The sequence below is a fragment of the Ceratotherium simum genome, chromosome 4 (genome assembly GCF_057802395.1).
Source record: "Ceratotherium simum simum isolate JZ-2026a chromosome 4, ASM5780239v1, whole genome shotgun sequence".
Classification (NCBI taxonomy): Eukaryota; Metazoa; Chordata; class Mammalia; order Perissodactyla; family Rhinocerotidae; genus Ceratotherium; species Ceratotherium simum.
The window spans coordinates 46,047,352-46,072,510 of record NC_141903.1 but is presented as its reverse complement, the minus strand read 5'-3'; the positions used below and the strand labels follow the sequence as shown (position 1 = coordinate 46,072,510).

Genomic DNA, 25,159 nt, shown 5'->3' with positions numbered 1-25,159 from the left:
CGATAATTGGTTCTTTTTCTTAGACTTAACATTTAGGTATTATGGAACAAAAGTCCAGTTTTTTTTCCCTAGTATACTCGTACTCTACTGTAAACCATGTTAGGTACAGAATTCTTTTTAGTTCAATTCTTTTTTCAGTCAATAATTAGGTAAAAAGTTTAGTTCTTTATAAAGCCGATTCATACTCACAGAATTTTTGTTTTATCACATGAAAATATTCCTCTGTCTCCAAAATGATATATGAAAATTTATGATCAAAAATCAATTGCTGGGTTCTATTCTGTTAAATACTTTTTTCCTTTGAGATGATCACAATTTCTCATTTAGTGGCTTGGAAGTTAAAATAGTTTGCTGTATGAGAGTAAAGATTTTTGAGCAATGAACTCACCTTCACAGTTCAGGCCAGTGGCATCAAGAGAGAACCCCCTCTGGCATTCGCAGCTGAAGCTCCCAGGGGTGTTCTGACAGATTCCCTTTGCTCCACAAAGTGAAGGCTGAGACCCGCATTCGTTGTTGTCTAGCAAAGCGGGAAGGAGAGTGTCAAGCTTCCCAATTACTACATGATTCAGATTTCACGACGTGAAGTAAAAAGTGAAGTAGGAAAGCAGTATCTTAGGGGAACGTGTGCCAGGATGCACTGTCATATTAAAGGCAAAAGTGGTTAAGAAAAGGTATATTTCAAGAGATTTGAAATTAGAGCATATTTTGTGTCAATTGAGGTCAGGGCTTTCGGTAATACAGACTGAAAGTCTCTTAACATATGTGTCTTCTAACATAAAAAAACCCAGCATGTTCATTAGCATGTTCTAAATTATAGTGAGCCTTTAATCAGTTTGTATCTAACACACATGGTTATATTTAGAATGCAATAAGAAGGCGCTGCTTGGAACAAGCCTACTGTGCATGTGTCTGGACTAAATAGGCATTTTTTCCTCTGGCTGTTGTTCCTCTGAAAAAATGTCTATATTATTAGCAACATTTTTAGACCACTAATTACGAGGGATTGGTTCTAAATATAAGTACTGAGACATTATTCTACCATTTTAAGTACAATGTTTATGCATCTATCAAAAGTTTTTAAAATTCCCCATTTGTAGTTTTGTCTTACCAATACAAGCAGTGTGATGCTGGGTGAAACCAGGTGGACATTTACAGGTAAAACCTCCCAGGGTATTGACACAGAGGAACTGGCAGTTGTGCTGTTTGGTTTGACATTCATCGAGGTCTAAAATGAAAGCGAAGCCAGTGAAAATCAGAGCAGAGTTATCTGGCTATGCATCCTTTCTCATGAAGCCACAGGAGGTGTGCATGTTCTGTCAGGACTGTTTTGTCTAGATATTTGCTGGAAGCTTTATAGACTTCCATATGCATATGGTAACCAGTTTCTTTTCGCATACTTAACAGCATAAATATTATGGGCTACTACGATAGGATGGCTAAGGTGATACATAACACAAAGTTTTCTTATGAGAAACTGAATGGATGAATCCTAGTGGTTTCCATGAATTGCCTCCAAGCTAATATCCAAAGGTTATAATTCTTGCATTTAGTGCAGTTTAGTATATGACTGCTCACTTATTCCTATTAAAGGAAGGGTTAAATAAAAATAAAAAAGAATCTGGAAATTGATGAAGGGTTCTAGCACAAACATTGAGGCAGGTTCTCAGGATCCAAATGAAAACACCATCGTAAATACCAGAGGAAGCAAAAACACAGCATCTGTAATTCTAGTTATTTATGGTATTAATAGTTGGACTCTACTAATAGAAAACTCAAAATCTGATTTTGGTTAGATTGGAACTTGGTATGGGAAAATACATTTAAATAAATTTACCAAGCGATATAAGATGTAGACAAGACTAATTCATTATTTTAAAGCTTAAACACACACACACACTTTAATTGCACTTATTTATAAACAATGTGCAAAATGAAGCTGACCTGTAATGATGGTTCACTAAATAGGTTCAAGAGAATAGCACTGCTTGCTATTGTTTTATTTTTTTTGGTATCTCTTGGAAGTAAACCTCATTTTGTTGAGAATAATCTATTTCAAAAATCTAATTAGATAGGAATTTCCTCAGTCCATTAATTTAATACCGATGAGGTTTACTATAAAATTGAATATATGAGTATAGTATTGAAGCTATTTTAATTATCTAATTTAGCTTAATAATTAGTTTTAATACTACCTAAGCAAAAATTAAAATTTATCAATTCATTTTCAATTTTCTGCAGTGAATGTGTAATATAGTTTAGAGAAATGAAATCTTAGATAAATTACAAAAAATCTTATGTTAGTTGTTTCAATCTCTTCTTTCACCGAAATTTTTTGCTATGTTTTATTTTGAAACTTGAGTGGTTTGCTATACGAAGCAAACTACTGTAACTTGGGTTTTAATTCTCTCTGCCTCCTACTGTGCATCCTTTGGTAGAATTTTCTGAGTAATAAGATGGTCACTAGGAAGATGTGCTTTAATGAAGGCGATGCACGTGGTATAATCCCTGATTATCCAGTATTAGAATCTGAAAGGAGAGAGACACGCAGGGTCACAAATGCAGAGTCCTCACTCACCTTTGCACGTCTTTCCATCCTCCTGCAGGACATACCCCCGTGGGCATGAGCACTGGTAACTTCCCTCGGTGTTCTTGCAGATGAAGTTGCAGGGTTTCGGGGACTGGGAACATTCATCAAGATCTAAGTAAAAGTGATGTGAAGATGAAATTCTTGGTCAAAAGAAACAACCAGCCTCTCTCCTCCCTCCATATTCTCCCTTCAGTTTTTTTGCTTTTCCTCTTCTACTTAAAATGCAAAACAGCCAAGAGAAATAATGCACAGAACAGTTCTCACTAAAGTAACATGCTGGTTTACTTTGCGGATCTTGGATAAATATCGTAATATCTAGACAACTGTCTGGTTTCAAAAAAATCCACTTAATTCTTTGATGTACTTTGCTTTATAATTTGAGAATCATAAAAGTAAGAGGTTCTTCCTTTTGACATGTGGATGTGGCAGAAGTTCTCTTAAACTCTCCTAACTGACACTCCCCTAGGCATCTTGCAGTATCACAGACTGTGCTGGAAATCTTGCACCTGCCCCTTGAGATCCAGTCCTCACTCTGGTCCAGCCTGCTCTCAGGCCCAGGAGGCTGAACTGTACTGGCTCCATTAGCAGGCTTTCTTGCCCTCTGTCTTCTGGCTGGTCCTTATTTCCTCAACTTCCTCCCTCAAGATGGGCTCAGGCTGACTGAGTCATGGGGTCAGAGGTCCATTCAAGGCTACTCTGTGTGCACAGCTTTCTCCTTCCAGGTTCCAATAACCTCTCCCTCTTCTCTTTCGGCCCAGGAGTGGTGCAGCCTCAGCACACAGCACTATCCCTTGTGGCTTCTGCACACTTTGCCTTTATAGATAGTCCCTTTGTTAAACCCTCCTTAAACTATCCTCATTTGACTGTGCCACCTGTTTTCTGCTAGGACTCTGATAGCAGACAATCTCCATTTCCTCCGTAAAACATATTGATTGATGCCCACAGAATGCTGGAAGCTCATGACTGATAGCCTGTTCTCCATTACTCTCATGCCCAAGGAAGTCAGCTGAATGCTTACTAAGAGTCAGTTTGGTTTTTCTTAAGCTTTTCATGCCAGGTGTGCTTGTTACTGAAATAGGTACTTTAACAGAATATCACATAAACTGATGAAATATGAAGGAGAAAAGATTTTTTTCTTTAATGAAACTAACTTGAATGCTTTAGAAAGACTTAATAAAGGCAAGTACCCTCCTCCCACAATTATCATAGAATGGTGTGGGTGAGACAATAAAAAATTAAATCAGAAAAATGTAGATGGTTTCTGTACTGAGGGTATTTTGTAACTGGAAATTTTCAATGATGTTTAATTGGTATTTTTTATGCAAAAAACAGCAATGAGGAACAAGCAAAAAGCATTCTCTCACTATATGCAAGCGCACACGTTTACAATCAAAAGCCCTTTTCTTTCATCAAAAGAATGACAAACAAATGTGCATTTATACATTTTAAATTAAAATATAAAAAGTTGAAAGTATATTTTTCATAATTATGTTTCCCTGATTGAACAGACTTTTTGAGGAATTGAACAGTTGTGTGTCCCACATTATTGTACAAGGCCTGGGACAACTACCGTGATGTGAAGAACCACATTGTGGAGAGGAATGGCATCATTTTCATAAAATGCATATTCTGAAGCCCCACAGTAAAGGTACTCTACCGATAGTGACTTGTAGGAAACAGTAGTTGACAAACCCCCGGATGGAGAGGTGCCTCGCCTTACCTACACACGAGGTTCCGCTGATGTCTGTGGTGTAGCCAAGCTTGCAGAAGCATCGGAATGAGCCCATGGTATTGATGCACTGACCACTGGTGCAGAGGTTTGGCATAACCTTACATTCATCAATATCTGTGGGCCGAAACAGAAACAAATAGAAGTTAATATATATGTGAGGATGAAACTGGTTGGAAACGAAGAGAAATTAAGGAATTGAAATGAGATTAAAGTCTAACAACTAACATTCATAATAGTTCTGGAGTACCTTTTCCTCATTCAGGCATAATGGCAACACGGAAGGGAAAGAAAAGAAGTGATGGGAGGAGATAAACAAAGGAAGGCTTTGTTGAAAGTCCTGTTTGAGTCTACTCATTTTGCAATCTAAGTGTGCACTGTTTTTTTGACATCTAGCAAGCTATCTCTTTGAAGTGCAACTAATTTGAAATTTGTGATAGTTTCCCATGGATTGGCCTCAGATTCACACTTGCATTAGACTCTGAAGGAAAGGTTTCAGTAACAAAGTAATCAGGCACAGGGTCCAGAATTTGTATAGTAATGGAAAAAAAATGATATTTTTCAAAACATCAGTATATTAGTTGGTTGTACAAAAAAATGGAAACCACTAATCAATTATGGGAGTTGTTGGTTTGTAAATGCATTGCAAACAGAATGAGTTCTTGTGACACTCAAACAAATAAGCGACATTTATTTAAATAAAGCAAGTATAGTTTGGGGGTTACAAACATGGCCTTTGGAGTTGGACATATATGTTCCATTCCTAGGTCCATCCCTTAAAAAGGGTGTGATGTTGAGAAAATTACTTATTGTTACCTTAGCTTTGTGCTTCAGTTTCCTCATCTGTTAAAATGTTAAATAATAAATTCTACCTCTTAGATTTGATATGAAGATGAAATCTTCTAAAGCTCTAAAGCATTAGCAAAAAGCATATACAGACACAAATATACATTCAAATACTTTAACTGTTATTATTGTATCAATTTTTCACTTTTCCTTCAAATTTATCTGAATCAATGAAGTTCACTGTATTGATAATATGCATGAATTTCCTCAACTCCTCACCTCTTCCATCAGTGGTGTATCCTGGGCCATGAGGACATATCTTTTTGTACTGGGCAGTCCCAGGAAGTGGGCACAGCTCACACTGGTGACCCCAGCCTCGCCCCCCATCGCAGCAGCATTCTGACTTGGTGACAAGATTGCGACTGCTGGATGCCATTTGACACATCGTCTGCAATACCTCTGCAAAGCAGAGTCCCTGTCGATTGTCTGAAATGACAATGAGTGAATAAGCATCAATGTTATGGAAATGACACTTCATTATCTTGGTCTTCAAATTAAATAGGACAATCAATGCTTTCCTTGTTAGCAATACTTTTTTAAAAGATAAATATTCTTTTATATGAACAGTCACACTGCTTAAGACAGCTTAAGGATCATAAAGTTTTGTTAGAGGTTAAGTTCATAGAGTGTTCTTTCATTAGATGGTTGATTAAATTTGACAAAAAGTGATACTGTACTTTAGAAATAGATTTTTTTCTTCAATCCATCAGCAACTAAGTGATAGTAAATTACCATTCCTGTAGAATCCAAATAAAAGGAAAATCAAACTAAGTTATTTCCTTTTAAATAAGCAAACGAGTATCAGGATTTGTTTTTGAAAAGCAAAATTCTAGACTATGTTATAATCTTGATACTCAAGATTATAGGTATTCAAATATTAAGGTATTCAAATCTAATCCCTTGTATTTTCTCCATCTAAAAGACTGTTCAAACATTTGGACTAAGTAGATTTTTTCTTAGTATAAATAAAGGGATTTCTCTGACGTAAATAGGCAAAGAAATCTTTAATATGGTTTTATGAGTCACCCTAGTGAAACTGTTAATAATATGAACAAAAAAGTACACCTTCCAAGTAGGTTATCTTTTTTATTCCCAAAAAGATTGATGGTTAGTAAAGGTCTAGATTGAAGACGACAAAAAACAAAATATATTTTCTTGACTGACAATTTCCTAGGAGTTGAAGCAAATGACATCACTCAGAGAAATCTGATACAGTTGAAACATGCTGTTTTTACATCAAATCGAGTGAGGAGCGCTCTTATTTCTCTTGGTTTGCCTTAAATTTTACTACTCCGTACTTTTACACCAGCTCATAATGAACTAAAATGTTTTATAATGTATGCATTTTAGCAATAATGTCTGAGATTTATACTTTCCCTCAAGAAAATATTTTGTAAAACATTCTTCTGTATCATAAAGTAAAAATTAACCTTCATTGCATTTTTGAAATGTGGCATTTACTTTAATATCATTAATACCGCAGAGCTGACCTCACATCGCAAATATTTTCTTTTGGAATTAAATCATCCCCTGATGTAAGTTTTACCAAAGTCACATTTTCCATAGAGCTTAATTAATCTTAATTTTGGAAAGACTATTTAAAATGGTTACTTACATTACACATAGATGTGCATACAACACACACGTACAAATACGTCATTTAATAGATGTATACTTTTAGGAAGAAGTATGGGCATTACTCAGATTGGAGGATTTGTTTAGCAGACAAGGATGTATATGTAGAGCTCTTCTGTGATGACATCATAAAACAGATGTTTTATTTACCAAGTAAAATATACTGGTATATCAACTTACCAAGGCATTCCGTGCCTGAGGAACTGGACTGAAATCCTTCATTACACTCGCATCTATAGCTCCCAATTGTGTTAATGCAACGCCCATTTTCACAGATTCCTGGCTTGGTCCTGCATTCATTTTCATCTTTAGAAAAACAAATAACGCAAATAATAAGCAGACTGTAAAATTATAATTTACAAAGAATCTTCTAATGGGTTATATCTTATTTAAAACTTCTTCACCAAAATACTAATATGATGGGATAAAATCTAATCATGTGTGAATACTGATTTATTTTTAACTTTTACCTCATCCTTCCAGGTGGGTTTTCTTAAAAAGTGTTTTCTTTTCCCCTCCTCCCTTGCAGGTAAGGGGTGATGTTTGATGGAGAATTGGCAATTTGGCCTCCAAGAGGAATAGACTTGCCCCTAGATACCAGACAAGGAGAAGAAGAACTTTGGGGAAGAGGATGCTGATTTTTATGAAACGAAAGAAAGGCTGGGGGGCAGAAGGGTGGTAGGTGTTAGGGAGGGGTGGTGAGTAGGGAAAAAAGCCACACAGGCCAGGGATAAAGGACAAGCTCCTAGACTGGCTTTGAGTAAAATCACAGCAGCAGTGTGGTGAGTGAGGGCAGTTAATGGGAGGAGGAATTTAGGTAGTACTGCTCTTTTGGTTGGTGATAAATAAGTAAATCTACTAGAACAAAATTGTTTTATTAAAATTTCCTCTATCCATACTTACTGTGTTTCATGACATTTTGTAAATTTGGCTGGAGGTATTTTTCGAAGCTATATTGTTAGGAACATAGGAGAGCTCTTAACAATGAAATCTTTTTAATAAATCGTTCCTTTCATCCTTATACTTTTTAATTTTTTAATCTACAACTTATTAATATTTATTTTGCATGTGCTTTCTTTTTATCAGCATTTGCCTTGAATATCTTGTTCCATCCTTTTATTTTCAATCTATCTCACATTTTGATTTGGTACATTTCTTGTAAAAAGCACCAAGCTGGATTTAAAAAGAATTTTAAAAAGTACATTTATCTTTTAACCAGCAATTTAAACTACAGTCATTTGTCATTTAATTATGGGAACACGTTCTGAGAAATGTGTTGTTAGGTGATTTCATCGTTGTGCGAATGTCATAGAGTGTACTTACACAAACCTAGATGGTATAGCCTACTACCCACTACCGAGGCTCTATGATACTAATCTTATGGGACCACTGTCAGATATGCGGTCTGTCATTGACTGAAACATCTTTATGCGGTTCACGACTGTATTTATTTCTCTCACGATTACTGATATGTTTGGATTCTTACCTGCTATTTTATATTGTTCTATATTTACCATGCTATTGCACCCTTATCTCAATATTTCTTAGATTAGTTTTCTATGCCCTCCTCTTGCCCCCAATTCATGTTTGGAAGTTATAATCTTCTTTCTGTTCTTCCAGTGGTAACTATGAAACAATTTCAACACACACTCTTAATGAGTACTTTTCTATCAATGTCAAGAAGCATCTGTTTCAAAAGCTTCTGGCCATAACGAGTATCTTGCATCAGTTTACTTCTTTCTGTAAAACACAGCATGGTGAATTTCAGACACTAAGAGCAAAGCAAAATTTTTTAAATCTTCCAGACAGAAAAACCAGATTTTCTACAAATGAATAGTAACACTGGGTTAAAGAAAATAATGCAGCAATATTTTTAAAACATTCTAAGAGAATATTTTCTTTCTCTTTCTCTTGAACCCAAATTCTATACTCAATCCAGTGAGAAAACAAACAAAAGAAGACATTGTCGGAAATGGCAACATGGCACAGGGTGCCATGTTGCCATTGATCTAGATTGCCATTGATGTGATCTAGAAATTTTGGTTTGTCATATTTTTTAATGTACCATTAGCATCTATTTCAACCAAAAAATGAGGTTTACTGGTTTCTTGGCTCACCATTGCTTCATGTATACTACTTCCTCTTGGATCAATTTTTTAAAAATATATTGGAGTAAATAGTTTGGTTTTCAGAGAGGGTATGTGGGTGGTAAATATTTCCGACAATGTCTTCTTTTGTTTGTTTTCTCTCTGGATTGAGTATAGAATTTTGGTTCAAGAGAAAGAGAAAGAAAATATTCTCTTAGAATGTTTTAAAAATATTGCTGCATTATTTTCTTGTACCCAGTGTTACTATTCATTTGTAGAAAATCTGTTTTTTCTGTCTGGAAGATTTAAAAATTTTTGCTTTGCTCTTAGTGTCTGAAATTCACCATGCTGTGTCTTGGTGCAGATATTTTTTTCCCTTTTAGGAAAAAAAACTTAGAGAAATTTTAAAGTATATACGAAAGTACTGAGTTAAGTTACAGATTTGAAAAAATTGTATAGTGTCTGTTATTTCTAGAATTTGAGGGTTCCATATCTGCCTTCTTGATCTAATCCTATCCCTAATGTTGTTCACCTTTATTTTGATTTGTATTTTAGTTGTCTGAATTGAATTATTTTTTTCAAGAAGGGCTCTTGTTGGATATACCGCCTGAGTTCCTCCATGTTTGATTATGTATAATACAGCTTTTATAGTTGAAAGATAACTAGATGAGTCTCAAAATTCATCCCCCCCCCTTTTTCTTTTGCTGTTGCTGAAACTTCACTAGGATATATGTTGGTGTGATGTTGCATCACCTATGAAATTTTTATTTCCAGCATTCTGAGACTTTCTATCCTTTGACGATTCCTGGACCGCATCAGGATTGCCAGTTATTCAACATTTCACTGTCCATTACTCGTTTGCGCTCATTTCGCTCTACCTCTTTTGTGCTGGAGAAAAACAGACAGCCAGGACAGGTCTTACTTAATACTCTCTTGACAATCCTACTATACTTCCTAGTATGTGCACACTCCCATTCTTTTAGATGACTACTTCACATTACGATAAGAACTCCTCCATCTCTCCACTGTGAACTGTCTATGCCCTCACTTTCAACCTTTTGTCCTTTGTCAACAGCTGAAGTATCTCTGGTTTTTCTCAAAGGCCTGTCCTTGCACTTGTATTCTGGATTGCCTTCCAAGGTTTCACAATTCTCTGTTTTCAATGAATCATTCCCTCAGTGTACATTTTCTAGTAACTTCCCTCTTAAAAAAACATCTCTCTCAATAACATATTACCTCTCCAGCTACTGCCACATTGTTGTTCCCCTTCAGGACAAAATTTCTCTTTTGTTTTTTTCTGTTCAGTGCTATGACTTATTTTATTTTTCAGCTTTACTGACGTTTAATTGACAAATAAAATTGTGAGATATTTAAAGTGTACAATGTGATGATTTGATATACATATAAATTGAGAAAGGATTCCCCCCACTGAGTTAGTTAACACATCCATCATCTCACATAATTCCTTTTTTGTGTATGTGAGAATATTTAAATTTTACTCTCTTGGAAAATTTCTATTATACAATACGATATTATCAACTATAGTCACCATGTTATACATTAGATCCTCAGACCTTATTCATCTTACAGCTGAAAGTTTGTACTCTTTTACCAACCTCTCCCTATTTTCCCTACCCCTAGCCCCCAGCAACCACTTTTCTACTTTCTGTTTCTATGAGTTTGACTTTTTTTTTGATTCTACACATAAGTGATACCATGCAGTATTTGTCATTTTCTGTCTGGCTTATTTCACTTAGCATAATGCCCTCCAGGTTCACCCATGTTGTCACAAATGACAGGATTTCCTTCTTTTTAAAGGCTGAAAAATATCTGTCATATTTTCTTATCCATTCATCCACTGATGGACACTTAAGTTGTTTCCATACCTTGGCTACTGTCAATAATGCTACAATGAACGTGGGAGATAAGGTATCTCTTTGAGATAATGATTTTGTTTCCTTTGGATGTATACCCAGAAGTGGGATTGCTAGATCATATGATAGTTCAATTTTCAATTTCTTGAGGAACCTCCATACTGTTTTCCATAGTGGCTGCACCAGTTTAAATCCCCATCAATAGTGCACAAACGTCCTTGTCAACACTTGTCATCTCTTGTCTTTTTGATGACAGCCATCCTAACAGGTGTGAGATGGTATCTCATTGTGGTTTTGATTTGCATTTCCCTGATGATTAGTGGTATTGAGCACCTTTTCCTGTACCTGCACCTGTTGGCCATTTGTATGTCTTCTTCAGAGAAATGTCTGTTCACCTCCTTTGCCCATTTTTAAAATTAGATTATTATTATTATTATTATTATTTTGCGATTGAGTTGTATGAGTTCCTCGTATATTTTGGATATTAACCCCTTATCAGATCTGTGGTTTGCAAATATTTTCTCCCATTCCATAGGTTGCCTTTTCATTTTGTTGATGGTTTCCTTTGCTGAGTAGAAGCTTTTTAGTTTGATGTAGTCCCACTTGTTTATTTTTGCTTTTGTTGCATTTGCTTTTGGTGTCAAAATTTAACATTGGTCACTGCCAAGACCAATGTTGAGGAGCTTACTGCCTATGTTTTCTTCTAGGAGTTTTATCATTTTAGGCTTACATTCAAGTTTTTAATCCATTTTGAGTTGCTTTTTGTGTACGGGGTAAGATGGGGTCCAGCTTCATTCTTTTGCATGTAGCTGTCCAGTTTTCCCAACACCATTTATTGAAGACACTCTCCTTTCACCATTGTACATTCTTGGCTCTTTTGCCAAAAATTAATTGACCATTATGCATATGTTTTCTTCTGGGCTCTCTATTCTGCTCTGCAGTGTAGAACTCGGCTTTACAAAAACATTTCATATTTCTCTCGTTCATCCATGTCCCTAATCTTCTAATCAACGATTGTTGGATGAACTTTTTAAATTGGGGCAGTCACTTTGAGAGATATCTGTATTCTGCCAAAGTCTAAAGAATAATATGTCACTAAACATCTTCTGTGTTTTTGTTTGAAATTTTATATTATTTGAAAGATACTCTTCAGTCTGTAGCTGTGACCACTTCTTTGTTTAAATTAAGACAGTACTCTCCCTCCCCCCCCATATTTCTAAAATCTTCATGGGATGGGAGTGAGGTAGCACATTTTTGTTCCATCATCTTTAAAATGAAGACTTCCTTCCCTTCATTAATATTGTAGAATGTTAAAATGTTAAATTTTAAAATGTTAATGAATCCCCAAAAGTATTCTGTTGACATTTTCATTAAAATGTAATGATCTTGGTAAAATTTTTATACTTATATTTTTCTATTCATTTATTTGTTTATTTAAAAAAATAATTACTGGGGCATAATATATTGCATAGTCAAATTTCCATCTGTGATTTATGTTTCTAGTTTTCTTTACAGAGGTTTTAGATTTTCTACATAACTTTAATTCTTTAGCCTGTAATATTTTTAGTTTCTATTGCATTTGATATTTTTTGGGCAATTTTGTTGGATTCCAATTTCATTATACTCAGCATTTTTATTGCTTTTTTTGTGGCTTTATCTTTCATTCTGACATTTGTAAACACTTGTATGTACAGTATTTTGGCTGTTTATTATGGAATTTCTAATTGTAAAAACATGTCTGCATAGACTCAAAATTCTCTACAAAGAGTTTTCTGATGATCAAAAAAGTTTTCCAGAAGTTTCAGCTCTCAGCATGGTATCATGAAAAGCTTGAGGATCACAAAGCTTGACGATCTTTTGTAGCATCTTTAAACAATGAAAAAATTCCAAATGTATAATGCTGCCCTGGGTCTCTTCTTTGAAAAGGTAAGTTCAAGGGGTCCTAGAATATTAGAGCTGGAGCAAACATCCTTCTTCTCCTCCCACCCAAATCATGTAGTTTCTCACTGTACAGATGAGGATACTGAGGCAAAGAGAATTAAGTCACTTTCAGGTCACCTAGCTCATTTATGGCAGATTCAGGACCAGACAGTGGGTTCTTCACCTAATCACAAGGTCTAACCCGTCTTCCCAGGAAACCCATGTATAAACGTAATGACAGTATATTGTAAAATTCAGCTAGTTACAAAAATAAATTGTCTGTGCATAAAAAGTAAAACACATTTCCAAGTATTTTAGCCAGATGAAATTCAAACATACATACATACTCAAATAAATAAAAAAAAGAGAAGTAAATGAAAATGGATCTCAGGTGCAATAAAAAAATAAGATGGCTAACAATGTCTTCCATACATGTTATCTCTACCCTTCCATACATGTCAGCATTTGCCCTGTGCTGGATTTTGAGAAACATATATTACTCTATAAACATGACTTAGGAATCTAGGTTTATCTTCTGGGTTTTCATATCTTGGAAAAATAGTGTTTTTGAAAGAACCACTGCATAACTAAACCTCGATGTAATTTATTTTTAACTTTATTAAGTAGTGTATTTGAATGAAATATCTAACAGATTAAAAGCAGCTGTGAAATTCAATCATAATCTGATGGTTTGTTGCATACATTTAAAAATTAATTTTATATTACACATGCGATTTGGGAATTCACTCTTTTGTAAAAATTAAAATTGACAGATAAAGTTAAATTCACTTCAGACCAGTAACCTCTAATTTCAATATCTTCCCTAGATGTAACTCCTTCTATGAATTAGGGTTTATCTTTTTAAATCTTTTCCTATGTATTTACTTGCTTGCATATATACCTATAGAAACCATATAGTATTATTTTCAATTTTCTTTAAAATATGACACATTGTATATATTGTTCTGTAACTATATATTTAGAGTTTTTTCTACTTCAATACATACACATATACCTTAATCTTTTTAACTGCTCTGTGATATTTCATAGCATGGATATGCCACAATTTATTTGGCTATCCTTCTATCATGGGCATTTAGGCTGTTTCCTATTCTTTTTTTTGTTGTTACTATGAACAAAATTATAATGAACATCCCTGTATTTCTTTTCCTGTGGAAGATTCATTTTTTCAAATGGCCTTATTGAGGTATAATTTACATGCTATAAAATTTGCTTGTTTTAAGTGTACAATTCAGTGATTTTTAATAAATTACAGAGTTGTGCAGTCATTGCCACAATCCAGTTTTAGAACATTTCCATACCCCAAAGGGATCCCTTGTGTCCATTTGTAGCTACTCTCCGTTCTGCCTCCTAGCATCAGGCAATGGCTAATAGATTCATTTTTACGAAATCTTATTCTTGTTTTGGTATTTTTTCCAACATAAGAAATTATTAGTAATCTTCAAATAGTCCTCCAAAAATACCCACATTTTTCTAGGTATTGGAAGTTAGGATGGGGGCAGTAGATTGTTAATTAAAGGAGGGGGAGCCACCTATTCTTACAGAGGAGGAAGATGTGTAGCGGGCTGCTGTGTCCCAGGTGACAACAGTTTTGGAAAGAAATGCTGAGATAATGCATATAGTGGCCATGTTCAGCTTATGTGGCACGAGACTTTGGCACACATCCTAAAGTGAGAACTTTGTAAACTCTTGAAGAGAGATCCAGCTCTACCTCCTCCCTTCATAGATGAATTAACTGAGGCCCAAAATGTTAAAACATATGGCTGAGGTCACAGAGATATCACGTCTGTAATAGGGTTCTGGAGATTATTTGCCTCTTTAAATACTCTCCTCATTCATGGAATGATACAAAAACGAGAACATTAACTCATATGTTTACTTTGCTACATAAGCAGAATTGTCTCAAGGAGTTTTCCTACACTTCTAAATTTAGTCTTTTAGATTTACAGGACATAAAATTATGAAAAACAACAGGGCGTATATTCTAGGACAGGCATAATTGCATGGAATTATCCAGAACCTATTATATTGGCACGGACCCTGAGATAGAAGAAATCTAGCTATAGCGTAGCCTTGAAACAGCTGGAAAAATAGTTGGCTTGAAGTTAAGATGATTTGGGATAATACTGCAAATTTGTCTTGGAATAGGAAATATTAAATAAGCAGACATCATCCCTTAAAGCCTTACCTACACAGCCTTCTCCATCAGGCCTTCGGGTCATGCCGGGCGGGCAGATGCACATGAAGGTGCCAATCAGATTCTTACACATCATGCCTCTGGATTCACAGTCATGGAGCCCTTCAGCACATTCATCCAGGTCTATAAAATATTTTTAATAGGAAAAAAAAAAAAGAAAATAGGAGATTCTCAGGAGCAGGCTATTGTTTAGTACTTTAAAATCATATTTTTGGTCTTCTGGTTCTTAAAAGGTAATCTTATTGTGTGACAGAGAAAAGAGAAGCCCAGTCATTTTCAACTCTTGGCTGTATTCTAGATTTCTAAAAGTTTCGGCATCGGTCCTAATGATAAGAAGTTCAGGAAAGGGCAATCTTTGCTTTAATAAGAGCCCAAGAGTGTGACAATGGTGGGCCCCTCTATCTTATCTTTGACTTGATTGGATAGACCATCAAGTGTCTTGTTATCTAGGTATGGAAATCTACCAGCAAAATGCTGTCAGATACATTTCTATAAAGCTCTAGAAAAATATAGGTATGAACTATAAAATCATTAAATTATATTTCTAGCAGGGTAAATAACATTGGAAGCACTCTCTTGTCTGTGGCCTTACCTTTGCACATCTTCTGGTCTTCCCTGAGGGCGTAGCCAATCGGGCATGTGCATTCATAGGACCCAAAGGTGTTCATGCAGCGGAAAGCACACAGCAGTGGGTTCTGGGCACATTCATTGATATCTGATCAAAGAAATAGGTAGGCATGTGGTCAGCCTAGAGTTCTAATTATTTGTTTAAATAAACACTAATGTATTTACTTAGCAGTAGGACAGAAAGCAATAGGATAATAGACCTTCCCCTTCTGGTATGGAGAATTGGGTACCTAACAAACTCATCCTCCAGCAAATAACAACTATAAACTCTGAAAAAAATACAAAAACAACTACCTGAAGTAGTTTTAGTGGTGAACTGAAACTCAGCAAACAACCAGCAAGGGATAACTTCCCAATTTCTTCTTCTTTTTTTTTTTTTTTTTCCTGAAATTACCCTGCAGATGGCTACAGTCCTGGCAGCAGCAGCAATCGTCAATAGAAACTTTCTGAGCTTCTGACCAGAGAAATCAAGGGAGGGAGCCTTGGGGCAACCAAGGCTGCTGAAGAGTGAGGGGGACCCCGGAGAGGAGAGGGCCAGAGATGGAGAAATGCTATTTTCTTTTTTTTTGCATAAACTCAGGCCAAGTTGCTAACTTAACCATGCATGTGTGGGGCAAAATCAAAGAAGCCAGCCATGAAGGTTTAAAGACAGAACTGAAATCTGAACCACTGTCTTCTGCAGGCCTGACAGTCTGCTTTTATGTTCATCTAAGTTAACTGCCTGCTAAGACAAAAGTATCAACATTTTTCGAAGTAACAGAACTGATTCCAGAAGATATCATTCACAATGTCCAGGGTATAATTCAAAATTAACCGGCATGCTGAGGAGCCAGGAAAATGTGAACGACTCTCAAGGAAAAAGACGATCAACAGATGCCAACTCTGGGACGACCCAGATGCTGGAATTATCAGACAAGGGCTTTAAAGCAGCTATTGTAACCATGCTCACTGAGGTAAAGGAAAATATATTTGTGATGAATATAATCATCAATAGAACATTAGAACAATATAAATAAAAGCTGAGACATTAAATACCCCTTCCTATATCAAGAAGACATAATACTTAATAAAATATCACTTGCCTTCACAATTCATCATGGGCCCTGGCTCAAAGCCTTCATTGCAATTGCATTCAAAACTCCCAATAACATTGGTGCATGTACCATTTCCACATGGATTGCCAATTGAACATTCGTCAGTATCTGAAGAAGAATAAGAAAGTGCCACGATATATGGAAAAGTTTTAGTTTAATAGGAGCATGCCCATGAATATCCACCTGGCCCTCACACATTTCCAGGGTGTGTGCAGGGCACACATGACTCTTGCACCCCCCTTGGCCATGGCTGGCTGGCCTTTATGCAGTGCAAAGGACTCCAAAGGCTCAAGCGTGCAATCCTCTGAGCCCTGAGACAGCCGTGCTGGCCCTAAAAATCACAAACCCAGAGAGGGATGTGGTCTTCTGCTATAAGAGCAGGCATGGAAAGTCATAAAGTAAAATGGATCTCTTTCCCAGTTAGTGGTTTTGGCAATTGTAAATCTCTAGACACATCAGAGTTTGTATATTTGGTTGAAGGCAGAGGTTGGGCAACTCTCTCCATCTTCACATAAACCAAGTCTACTGGAAAATGTAGGATGGGAGAAGAAAGAGCCATTACTAGTACTTATCCTGGCTTTATAAATCCCACCACCACCCAGGGTGCCTGAGAGACCTTTTGCTGAATATGAGAAATAAAAGAGAACTTTAAAAGTGTGTAATGTGGAGTCAACACTCACCCACACAGCGTACTCCAGTGTAATCAAGGTTGTAACCCATTGGACATTCACAGCGAAAAGACCCGTCTGTGTTGATACACTGACCATTTGAACAAATGCCTGGGCTCTCAAGACATTCATTGACATCTAAAATACAGAATTGCCCATGAACTTCCTCATATAAAAGATATGCCAAAACTGTATGTATCTATTCAACAGAGACTTAAAATTTCTAAAACACACAAAGGTTTCTTTTACCAGAGAAATATATAATGCCTTCCATATACCACAACATAGTCTTATGATAAATATAGTGCATATGATGTATAATAAATATCATTCATAGATGTACATTAAATACAATGTACTATAAGTTATACAGTAAAGTTAGCATGATTTATAAAAGACACATACAATAATACATTCACATAAAGAAGACTCTAGGGATAAAATATATCAAACCACACCTTCACGGGTATCATGAAGACTAGGAACAGTCCCATGGCCATAAGGACACAGATCCTGGAATGCCACTACAGAGAAAAATACAAATTCCCCATTAGTGAAGAGTCTCAACTAGCAGAGAACTTAAGAACTGATTAACAATATACAAGAAATTAGACTTATTTTTCCTCTACAAAGCTGTTTTTAACAAGAGTCTTTTATTTCATTTTTATGATTTCAAAAGCAACACTGAGCATAGAGGAGGCCACCTGAGCTTTGCCCAGCTCCTTCCAGGGTGCTGCCTAATGAGGGCCTCTCATTCTATCTGTTTGCTCACATAATGCTGAGCAGCCACAGAGCCCTCTCTGCCCCTTTCACACAGAAGCCACCTCCGACTTAGAGACCAAGCCAGTTCCGAGCTTGCTGGGAACTCCCTTGCAATTCAGCTGCACCAACAAGACCTGTGAGGCTCTTGGTCTCTTCTGCAAATGGCCACTGAGCTGACTCAGCTTCTCAGAATTTATATATGAGTCTGAGAGCCACAGCCTGGGATACAATATCCACGTGGGACTCCTGCAGCGATTTGGAATATAATTTTCATCCCCTCTTTGCATCTCTTGCCCTGCACCTCTCAAATTCGTTCCTTTGAAAGCAAGCAATAACAACCTTGGGGGACAAAGGAAATAACAGGGTAACTCTGCCTACACTTACACATGTTGAATACAAAAGTTGAAAGAAGTCCCTCAGACCAGGTTGCTCACTGAACCATTAAAGTTTATACTGAGGGAGTAATTTCACCCTGAAAATATTCATAAATTACACAGTCAAACGGACTTCTGACAAACATTCCCAAACCATTGCAAAGTGGTGTTTTATGTCGTTGCTCTCACCTTCATCATCTTTGGGGCACAGCTCACAGGGGTCCCCCCAGCCCTCTCCTGGCATCTTGCTACAGCAGCATTTTGCCTTTGTGGTGTTGAAAGCTTTGGGTACAGAACACTTTCCATTTTCAAAGTTTGTGAAGCAGAAGCTCTGGCGAGTATCTAATCAAGAAAACAAACACCACAGACCTCCTTACTGGTCATGTAAAAATACGGAATAATTTGTATATAGCTCTGTTTCCGACAGAACATTTCTCATTGGCCAACATTTGATGCAGATTAGATCAGCAGTTAAAAGACAGATCTGGAAATCCTCAATTGCTGACTTCACATGCCAATTTAAAGTGACCTGTCTATAAAATTTTACTTGATTATTCAAAATGTTTAAAATATTTTTATAATGTGCTTAGGAAATTCGAGAAATTATGCTCAATATTAAAATGTTTTCCACATCTCTTTTTCCATTGTTACATTATAAGCCTAAGAAAAACAGTCTAGGTAACTTTCAGTAAGTTACTTCACATCAAAAGCAACTCATATACCGATGTGCAAAAAATCTATGCCAACAACAAAATGAAAACAGTGAAACAAGATAGCAATTTTTATTTTAGTACGAAATTTTTTAAAAATGTAGAAACAGAGCCAATAATTCAAAGTACCTTAAAAATTGTCCATATACTTTTGAGTATATACTTTTGAGACCTACATTTTTAATGCACAGATGATGTATTTACCACAGACATGTAGTTTGTAGTGACAAACACTAGCATGATGGTTTACCATCTAGTGTTGAAGTTTCCAAGGGGTAGGTATGACAGAGAAGTCATTCCAAAGCTTACCAAAGCACCTCCGTCCATTATCTGACAACACAAAGCCAGGGGGGCAGATGCACTGGAAGCCCCCTGGTGTATTGGTACAGGAACCAAAAAGACAGATGTTGGGATCTTCGTCACACTCATTTATATCTGCAAAACAGCAGGAGAATTTATTAATTTAATCAAATCAATACACTGTTCAGTATTTGAGAATAAATAATTGTACTACAACAGTCCACCAGCCATTGGGTATTTAATATGAAACAAGGGATTATATCACGTATATGTTTAACTTATTCTTTAAAAATAAACTATTATTGCATCAAAAGTCAAAGATTACATCGAGTTTCAACCAGCCATATGCTTGAGACTACCAAATTGATCTCCGGCTCCACATACTTGGTCCCTAGGGGTGTATGTATTCACTTGCCTGCCTAACATGGCCAGTTCATCTTACAGGAATTGCAGCCCCAGTGTAGCCAAATGTGTTCTTCCAACTTCTCTGATGCGCCTCTCAGCAATTTCAATAAGATGATTCTAGTATTATTTTTATTTATTTATTTGCTGAGGAAGACTGGCCCTGAACTAACATCTGTTGTCAATCCTCCTCTTTTTGCTTGAGGAAGATTGTCCCTGAGCTAACATCTATGTCTATCTTCCTCTATTTTATATATGGGACGCCACCACAGCATGGCTTGAGGGTGGTGCGTAGGTCTGCGCCCAGGATCTGGACCTGAAAACCCCGGGCCACTGAAGCGGAGCATGTGAACTTAACCACTATGCCACTGGGCTGGCCCCTATTTATTATTTTTTAAGAATTAAAAACACTAGATAATCGTATAGTGAACTACACAAATCAGACAGAAAAGGGAAAAGAGATAAAGACCAAATGGGAATGATTAGGGATACCCATAATATGTAAATATGATCTAAAAAATAATTAAATTTGATGAAATAAACTGTTTCTTTCAGTTCTGTCTATATAACTCCCTTGAATGTGAACAGTAGAGCTACATATCTTTAGGTGGAATCTTGCCAAGGGCGATAGAATTTTTTTTTAAATTGGCTAACTCAAAGGCAGAAAAACCCTTAGCAATCCTTTCACGTTAGAAGAACCACCCTAAGATGCTAGTGCTTCTGAATTTCAACAAGACTGTAAAAAGTAATCTGTATAAAAGTGAAATAAAGTCACTATAAAAAGGTCAGCCGTCATCATGTCTACCAGGCAATTCTGGGACCCACTTTTGATGTGGTTACAGTGTTCTTGTAGCCTGGAAGAGTTTCAGCAGAAAAACATCTGTTATGACAAATGGATTAATATTTTCTGTTTTGACATGAGGCTTTCCCAAGGAAAAAAATGTCTCCGCAGCATTGTCAATATTTTCTGCTTCACTTTTCTAGGACTCTAGACACCCTTAATAGCTGTTTTAAAATTGGTTGCCAAAGATTACAATTTTTGTAGACACTTTTTAAATTCAGTAGAAAGTCTCTGTTGACATTTGGAAAAAAGATTAGAGTACACTGAAAATTCTTTGAGTAGTGTAAGATCTCTGTTAATGAAAAATTCCCACATCCCTAAATTCTTTATTCCCACCACTCCACCTTCAAATCATTTCTGATGGTTCAATAAAACAGATGTAGGCAGCTATATGTTTAATACCTTGGGTCAGCATGCTTGCAGTGGTTTGGATTTAGTATATTTCCATAGAGTCTGTACCAGGTCTCATTATCCTGAACAGCTCGTGGACCTCAGAATAAATGTTAGCCTTACCGATGCAGTTCTCGCTTTTTACTTCATACCCTGGGGGACAGATGCATCTGAAGGATCCCTCCAAATTCTGACAGGTACCAGGAGAACAAGAGCCAGGAAGGGCAACACACTCATTAGTATCTTTAAAAAGAAATGAGAGAAAAAATGATTTAAGTATGAGATAATTGTTGCTAAATGATATCAACATGAATGCCACTCGGGCCCTCTGATCTGCCAGGTCACTGTGGACAAATATGCCCTAAGATACTCTTTTGACATCTTAGGTATTTCTCATTTGGCAAGAGGCTAATTTTCTTGATTTGTTTCCTCTGTCTACTTTTATTGGGACATGGATAGCTTCAAGCTCTGTCCCAGTAAAAACACTGTGTATGAGTCATTCCCAATTGTTGGCTTATACCTTATACCAAAATTTCCTGTGATAGCTTATCTCAGTCATGTGATCAGACGATCAAATGAAATGTGATTGAGTCCCTAAGAGTGTGTGTGTGGGGGAACCACATCCTTATTTTCCAAAACAGAACAAAAAGACTGTTGATGGCTTAGATACTTACCTATACAGTTTTTACCATCTGGAGTAAGTTCATAACCTTCGTTACATAAACACTTGAAGGAGCCAATTTCATTAAAACACCGTCCATTTCTGCACACCTGACCAAAAAAGGAACTGCACTCATCTATGTCTGTAAGCAAACAGGAGTTAGCTTTTCAGAGAGAGCTATTACACATGCATTGTGTCACAAGTTGTAGCTTAAAAACATATTTATTGGTATACATTTATAAAAATCTTATGTTATAATTGCTCATCAACACAGAGAAAAATGGCTCATATCATAATGGTTATGTGATTAATAAGGTCACATAGATCCCTACTGTATTTCAACCACAAGGGTACATTTTTGATATTAACATAACTCAAATTTATAGCCAGGTAAAAGTTGAAGGTTTAAGGTGAAGCTTTCCATTCTTTCCAATTGAAAAACACTTCTTTTCCCAGAGGCAAGAGGATATACAGATTTAACTTGACTGTCTAGTTTTGCAGATGACTTTACCTGGAGATAAGCTGACCATATTTATTATTTATTTATTTATTTATTTATTTTTTGTGAGGAAGATCGGCCCTGAGCTAACATCTGCCAATCCTCCTCTTTTTGCTGAGGAAGACTGGCCCTGGGCTAACATCCATGCCCATCTTCCTCCACTTTACATGGGACCTGCCACAGCATGGCTTGACAAGTGGTGTGTTGGTGCGTGCCCGGGATCTGAACCAGCGAACCCCGGGCCGCCGCAGCGGAGCGTGCGCACTTAACTGCTTGCGCCACCGGGCCGGCCCCTAAGCTGACCCTATTTAAAGGATAAATAACAGAACATATTAAATATAGAAAAATCAATTATATTAAAAACACTCTAGAATTGCTGACATATTTTGCTGACAAAATTTGGAAAAAAAAAATCTTTAAGTGTTAAGTTTTCCGTTAAGCTTAGGGTAACTGCATTTGAGTAATTTTCTGGGTTGTTTGAAGACTGTGCTTTGATCAAAGCCATGTCCATATCTTTGCTTCTCCCTGGCTGTACAAAGGATCTGAGAAACTATAGACAAGAAGGTGGTAGTTGAATAAAATGTCCAGTTAGCTCTAAAATTTTTTCACAATTGCAGAAAATAAAACGGAGAGGAACGTATGTCCTAATTTGTAGGTAGGTTTGGGCTGTGATGGTCCCATAATGGTAGGAAGCCTGAGTTACTTTGACATACCTTATAGGCTCATGTGAATTAAGAAATGAGTTATGTTGGAAAGCACCAGAATATGCTTGGCACATGGTAAACTGTCAACCTTTGTGGTCATTACTCTTACTGCCTCCTCCACCAACTTTAGAAACCTCCCCCATTCACTATCAATTCTTATTTCATTGTCTGTTAGCGGCAAAGGCTAAAATCCTGTACCATGCATTGGAGACACTTTTATTTTCCACTGAAAATCTACAGTTGTTCACAAACAGAAATCAAATAGGTTTCTGAGGGCTGACTTGGAAACCTAGTCACTATGCACTGTTCTGTGGGAAAAGGCATCTCTGGCTTCAAAAGCTGACAGAAAATGAAGTTTCAAGACACAACATGTTTTTAAGTTGGAGACTGTCAGTATCTGAATATAAATCAAGAACGAATTTATATGAAGTAATAACACTGAAACAATGACAGGTCTATCTTTGATCCCATCTAAGGGGTAAAAATAATCTCAAACCATAAAGCAGTCCCAATACATTTACCATCATCTGCATGGCCTTTTCCCCTGAATCGATGGTTGATGGACAGAAGTACCCAACACTGCAGACTGTCTTCTGATTATTTAAGCCAATACTATAGCTTTAGTTAACTAGAAATTAATCAATGATATTACATATCTTTTGGCACACATTTGCAATTTTAATAATAAAAATATTTATCTATTCTTTGGTTTTATTTTTTATTTCAGTATATAGTGCGGAAATGAAATAGAAGCAATAAAGGACTGACTGAGTACTTACCCAGGCAGTCATTATTATGAGTGAGTTCAAACCCTGGGTAGCAGAGACAGTTATAGGATCCAACGGTGTTTTTACAAGTTCCATTTCCACATGGATGCCGCTCACACTCGTCAACATCTACAAAGAGACACTGGCTCAAAGGAATTCAATTTTTAACTAGAAAAAAATAACCTATTGAACATTTACATTTTTTTAAACTACTGACATACTTAGATTTTCCTCATTCAATACTAGGAACCTATATTTATTTAAAGAAAGTAAGTATGAGGTAGAGAAAACTCTGAATTATAAAATTATAAGAAAAAGGTGCAGTTTAATGACTTACAGGCACATATAACACTCAGCATCCCCTTAGTGGAGATGTTTTAATGAATAGGCTTGTTCATCAACTGTAAGGAAACCAATCTTTTGAAACACTAAAAAAATTTGTTCTATTAGGCTTTATAAACATTCCCCCCAGAAATTTACATACCTTAATTTGATGAGCACAACAGAGATAAACTTTAGTTTCCTAAATTTTATGAATTAGTGGAATCCAAATTGAAGAAGTCTATTGGAACTCAATATTATTAGCCTTCCAAAAAATGGAATTAAGAAAATATTTGGAAAGATCATTCTCATATAAGAAAGCAGACTCCCTAGACTATGAATTCCAGGCTGCTGAAGCTCTTCTACTGTGCAAAAAAAGGAACTGTTCTTTAGGAAGGAAGCTGTGTTCAAGAGAGCTATTACCAAGGAGTCTAGCTGACTTTCATCATGGATGAATTATTAGGATTGAGGGCAGATTTTCTCCATATGAATTTCTGAATCATAAATCTCACATAGTTTCGGCAAATTATACTGTCTCTCCCAGAGAGTACAGACAGGAGAAGCATACATAAGCAAGCATTCTCAGAAAGTTCATGCAAATAGAGACAGATGCTCTATTTGTCCTTTGCACAAGCATCCCCTAGAGAATTCTCCCTCCCATCATGGGAGAAGTCCATAGCTCTTGGGAGACCATGGATGAACTGAGATCTTCTCCAGTGGGCCTTGTTGTACAGATATGCCATAGAGGAAACTAGTTCTGCAATTCTACAATCTGACTTGGCTATTCATGTAGATAGTATGGTTGAATACCAAAAGAGGAGATGCGCAACTTCAGCTTTTCTAAACGGAGAAGATCCTAGTTATAAATAGCCAAGATTTAAAGTTAATTTTCCTCCTTCAAGTGCAAAGCATGGAGAACTCTTTTGGCAGAGACAGAGCCAGTTGCTGACATCATATTTAAGGAGCTGGCTGAGTTCTACAGCGTCCAGCCCATCTGCCCTCGAAATCTTATTAATCATCAGTTCAGCAAGTACTCACAGAACACTATTATTGCTTAACTAACCATTGTATTAGCTACTGGGAATTTTTAAAGAGTTTTGCTATATTTGCTTCTAAAAATTGTTTTTAAGAGTAAAAACACAA

At 36.4% G+C, this 25,159-nt stretch overlaps 1 protein-coding gene across 1 annotated transcript in view; it reads right to left on the bottom strand.

Moving 5' to 3' along the window:
• The window catches only part of FBN2 (fibrillin 2), a 235,238-nt gene that overhangs the window by 12,035 nt on the left and 198,044 nt on the right, over positions 1–25,159 (bottom strand). The window contains exons 46-61 of the mRNA XM_004420246.3: positions 23,708–23,824; positions 21,739–21,867; positions 21,188–21,307; positions 19,441–19,566; positions 18,611–18,763; positions 17,744–17,809; positions 17,298–17,423; positions 16,606–16,725; positions 15,489–15,611; positions 14,888–15,019; positions 6,978–7,103; positions 5,382–5,588; positions 4,308–4,433; positions 2,576–2,698; positions 1,109–1,225; positions 389–517 (exon numbers count right to left, since the gene is read on the bottom strand). Coding sequence (XP_004420303.1) covers positions 389–517; positions 1,109–1,225; positions 2,576–2,698; positions 4,308–4,433; positions 5,382–5,588; positions 6,978–7,103; positions 14,888–15,019; positions 15,489–15,611; positions 16,606–16,725; positions 17,298–17,423; positions 17,744–17,809; positions 18,611–18,763; positions 19,441–19,566; positions 21,188–21,307; positions 21,739–21,867; positions 23,708–23,824 — 2,040 coding nt within the window. The remainder of the gene's footprint in view (positions 1–388; positions 518–1,108; positions 1,226–2,575; positions 2,699–4,307; positions 4,434–5,381; positions 5,589–6,977; positions 7,104–14,887; positions 15,020–15,488; positions 15,612–16,605; positions 16,726–17,297; positions 17,424–17,743; positions 17,810–18,610; positions 18,764–19,440; positions 19,567–21,187; positions 21,308–21,738; positions 21,868–23,707; positions 23,825–25,159) is intronic.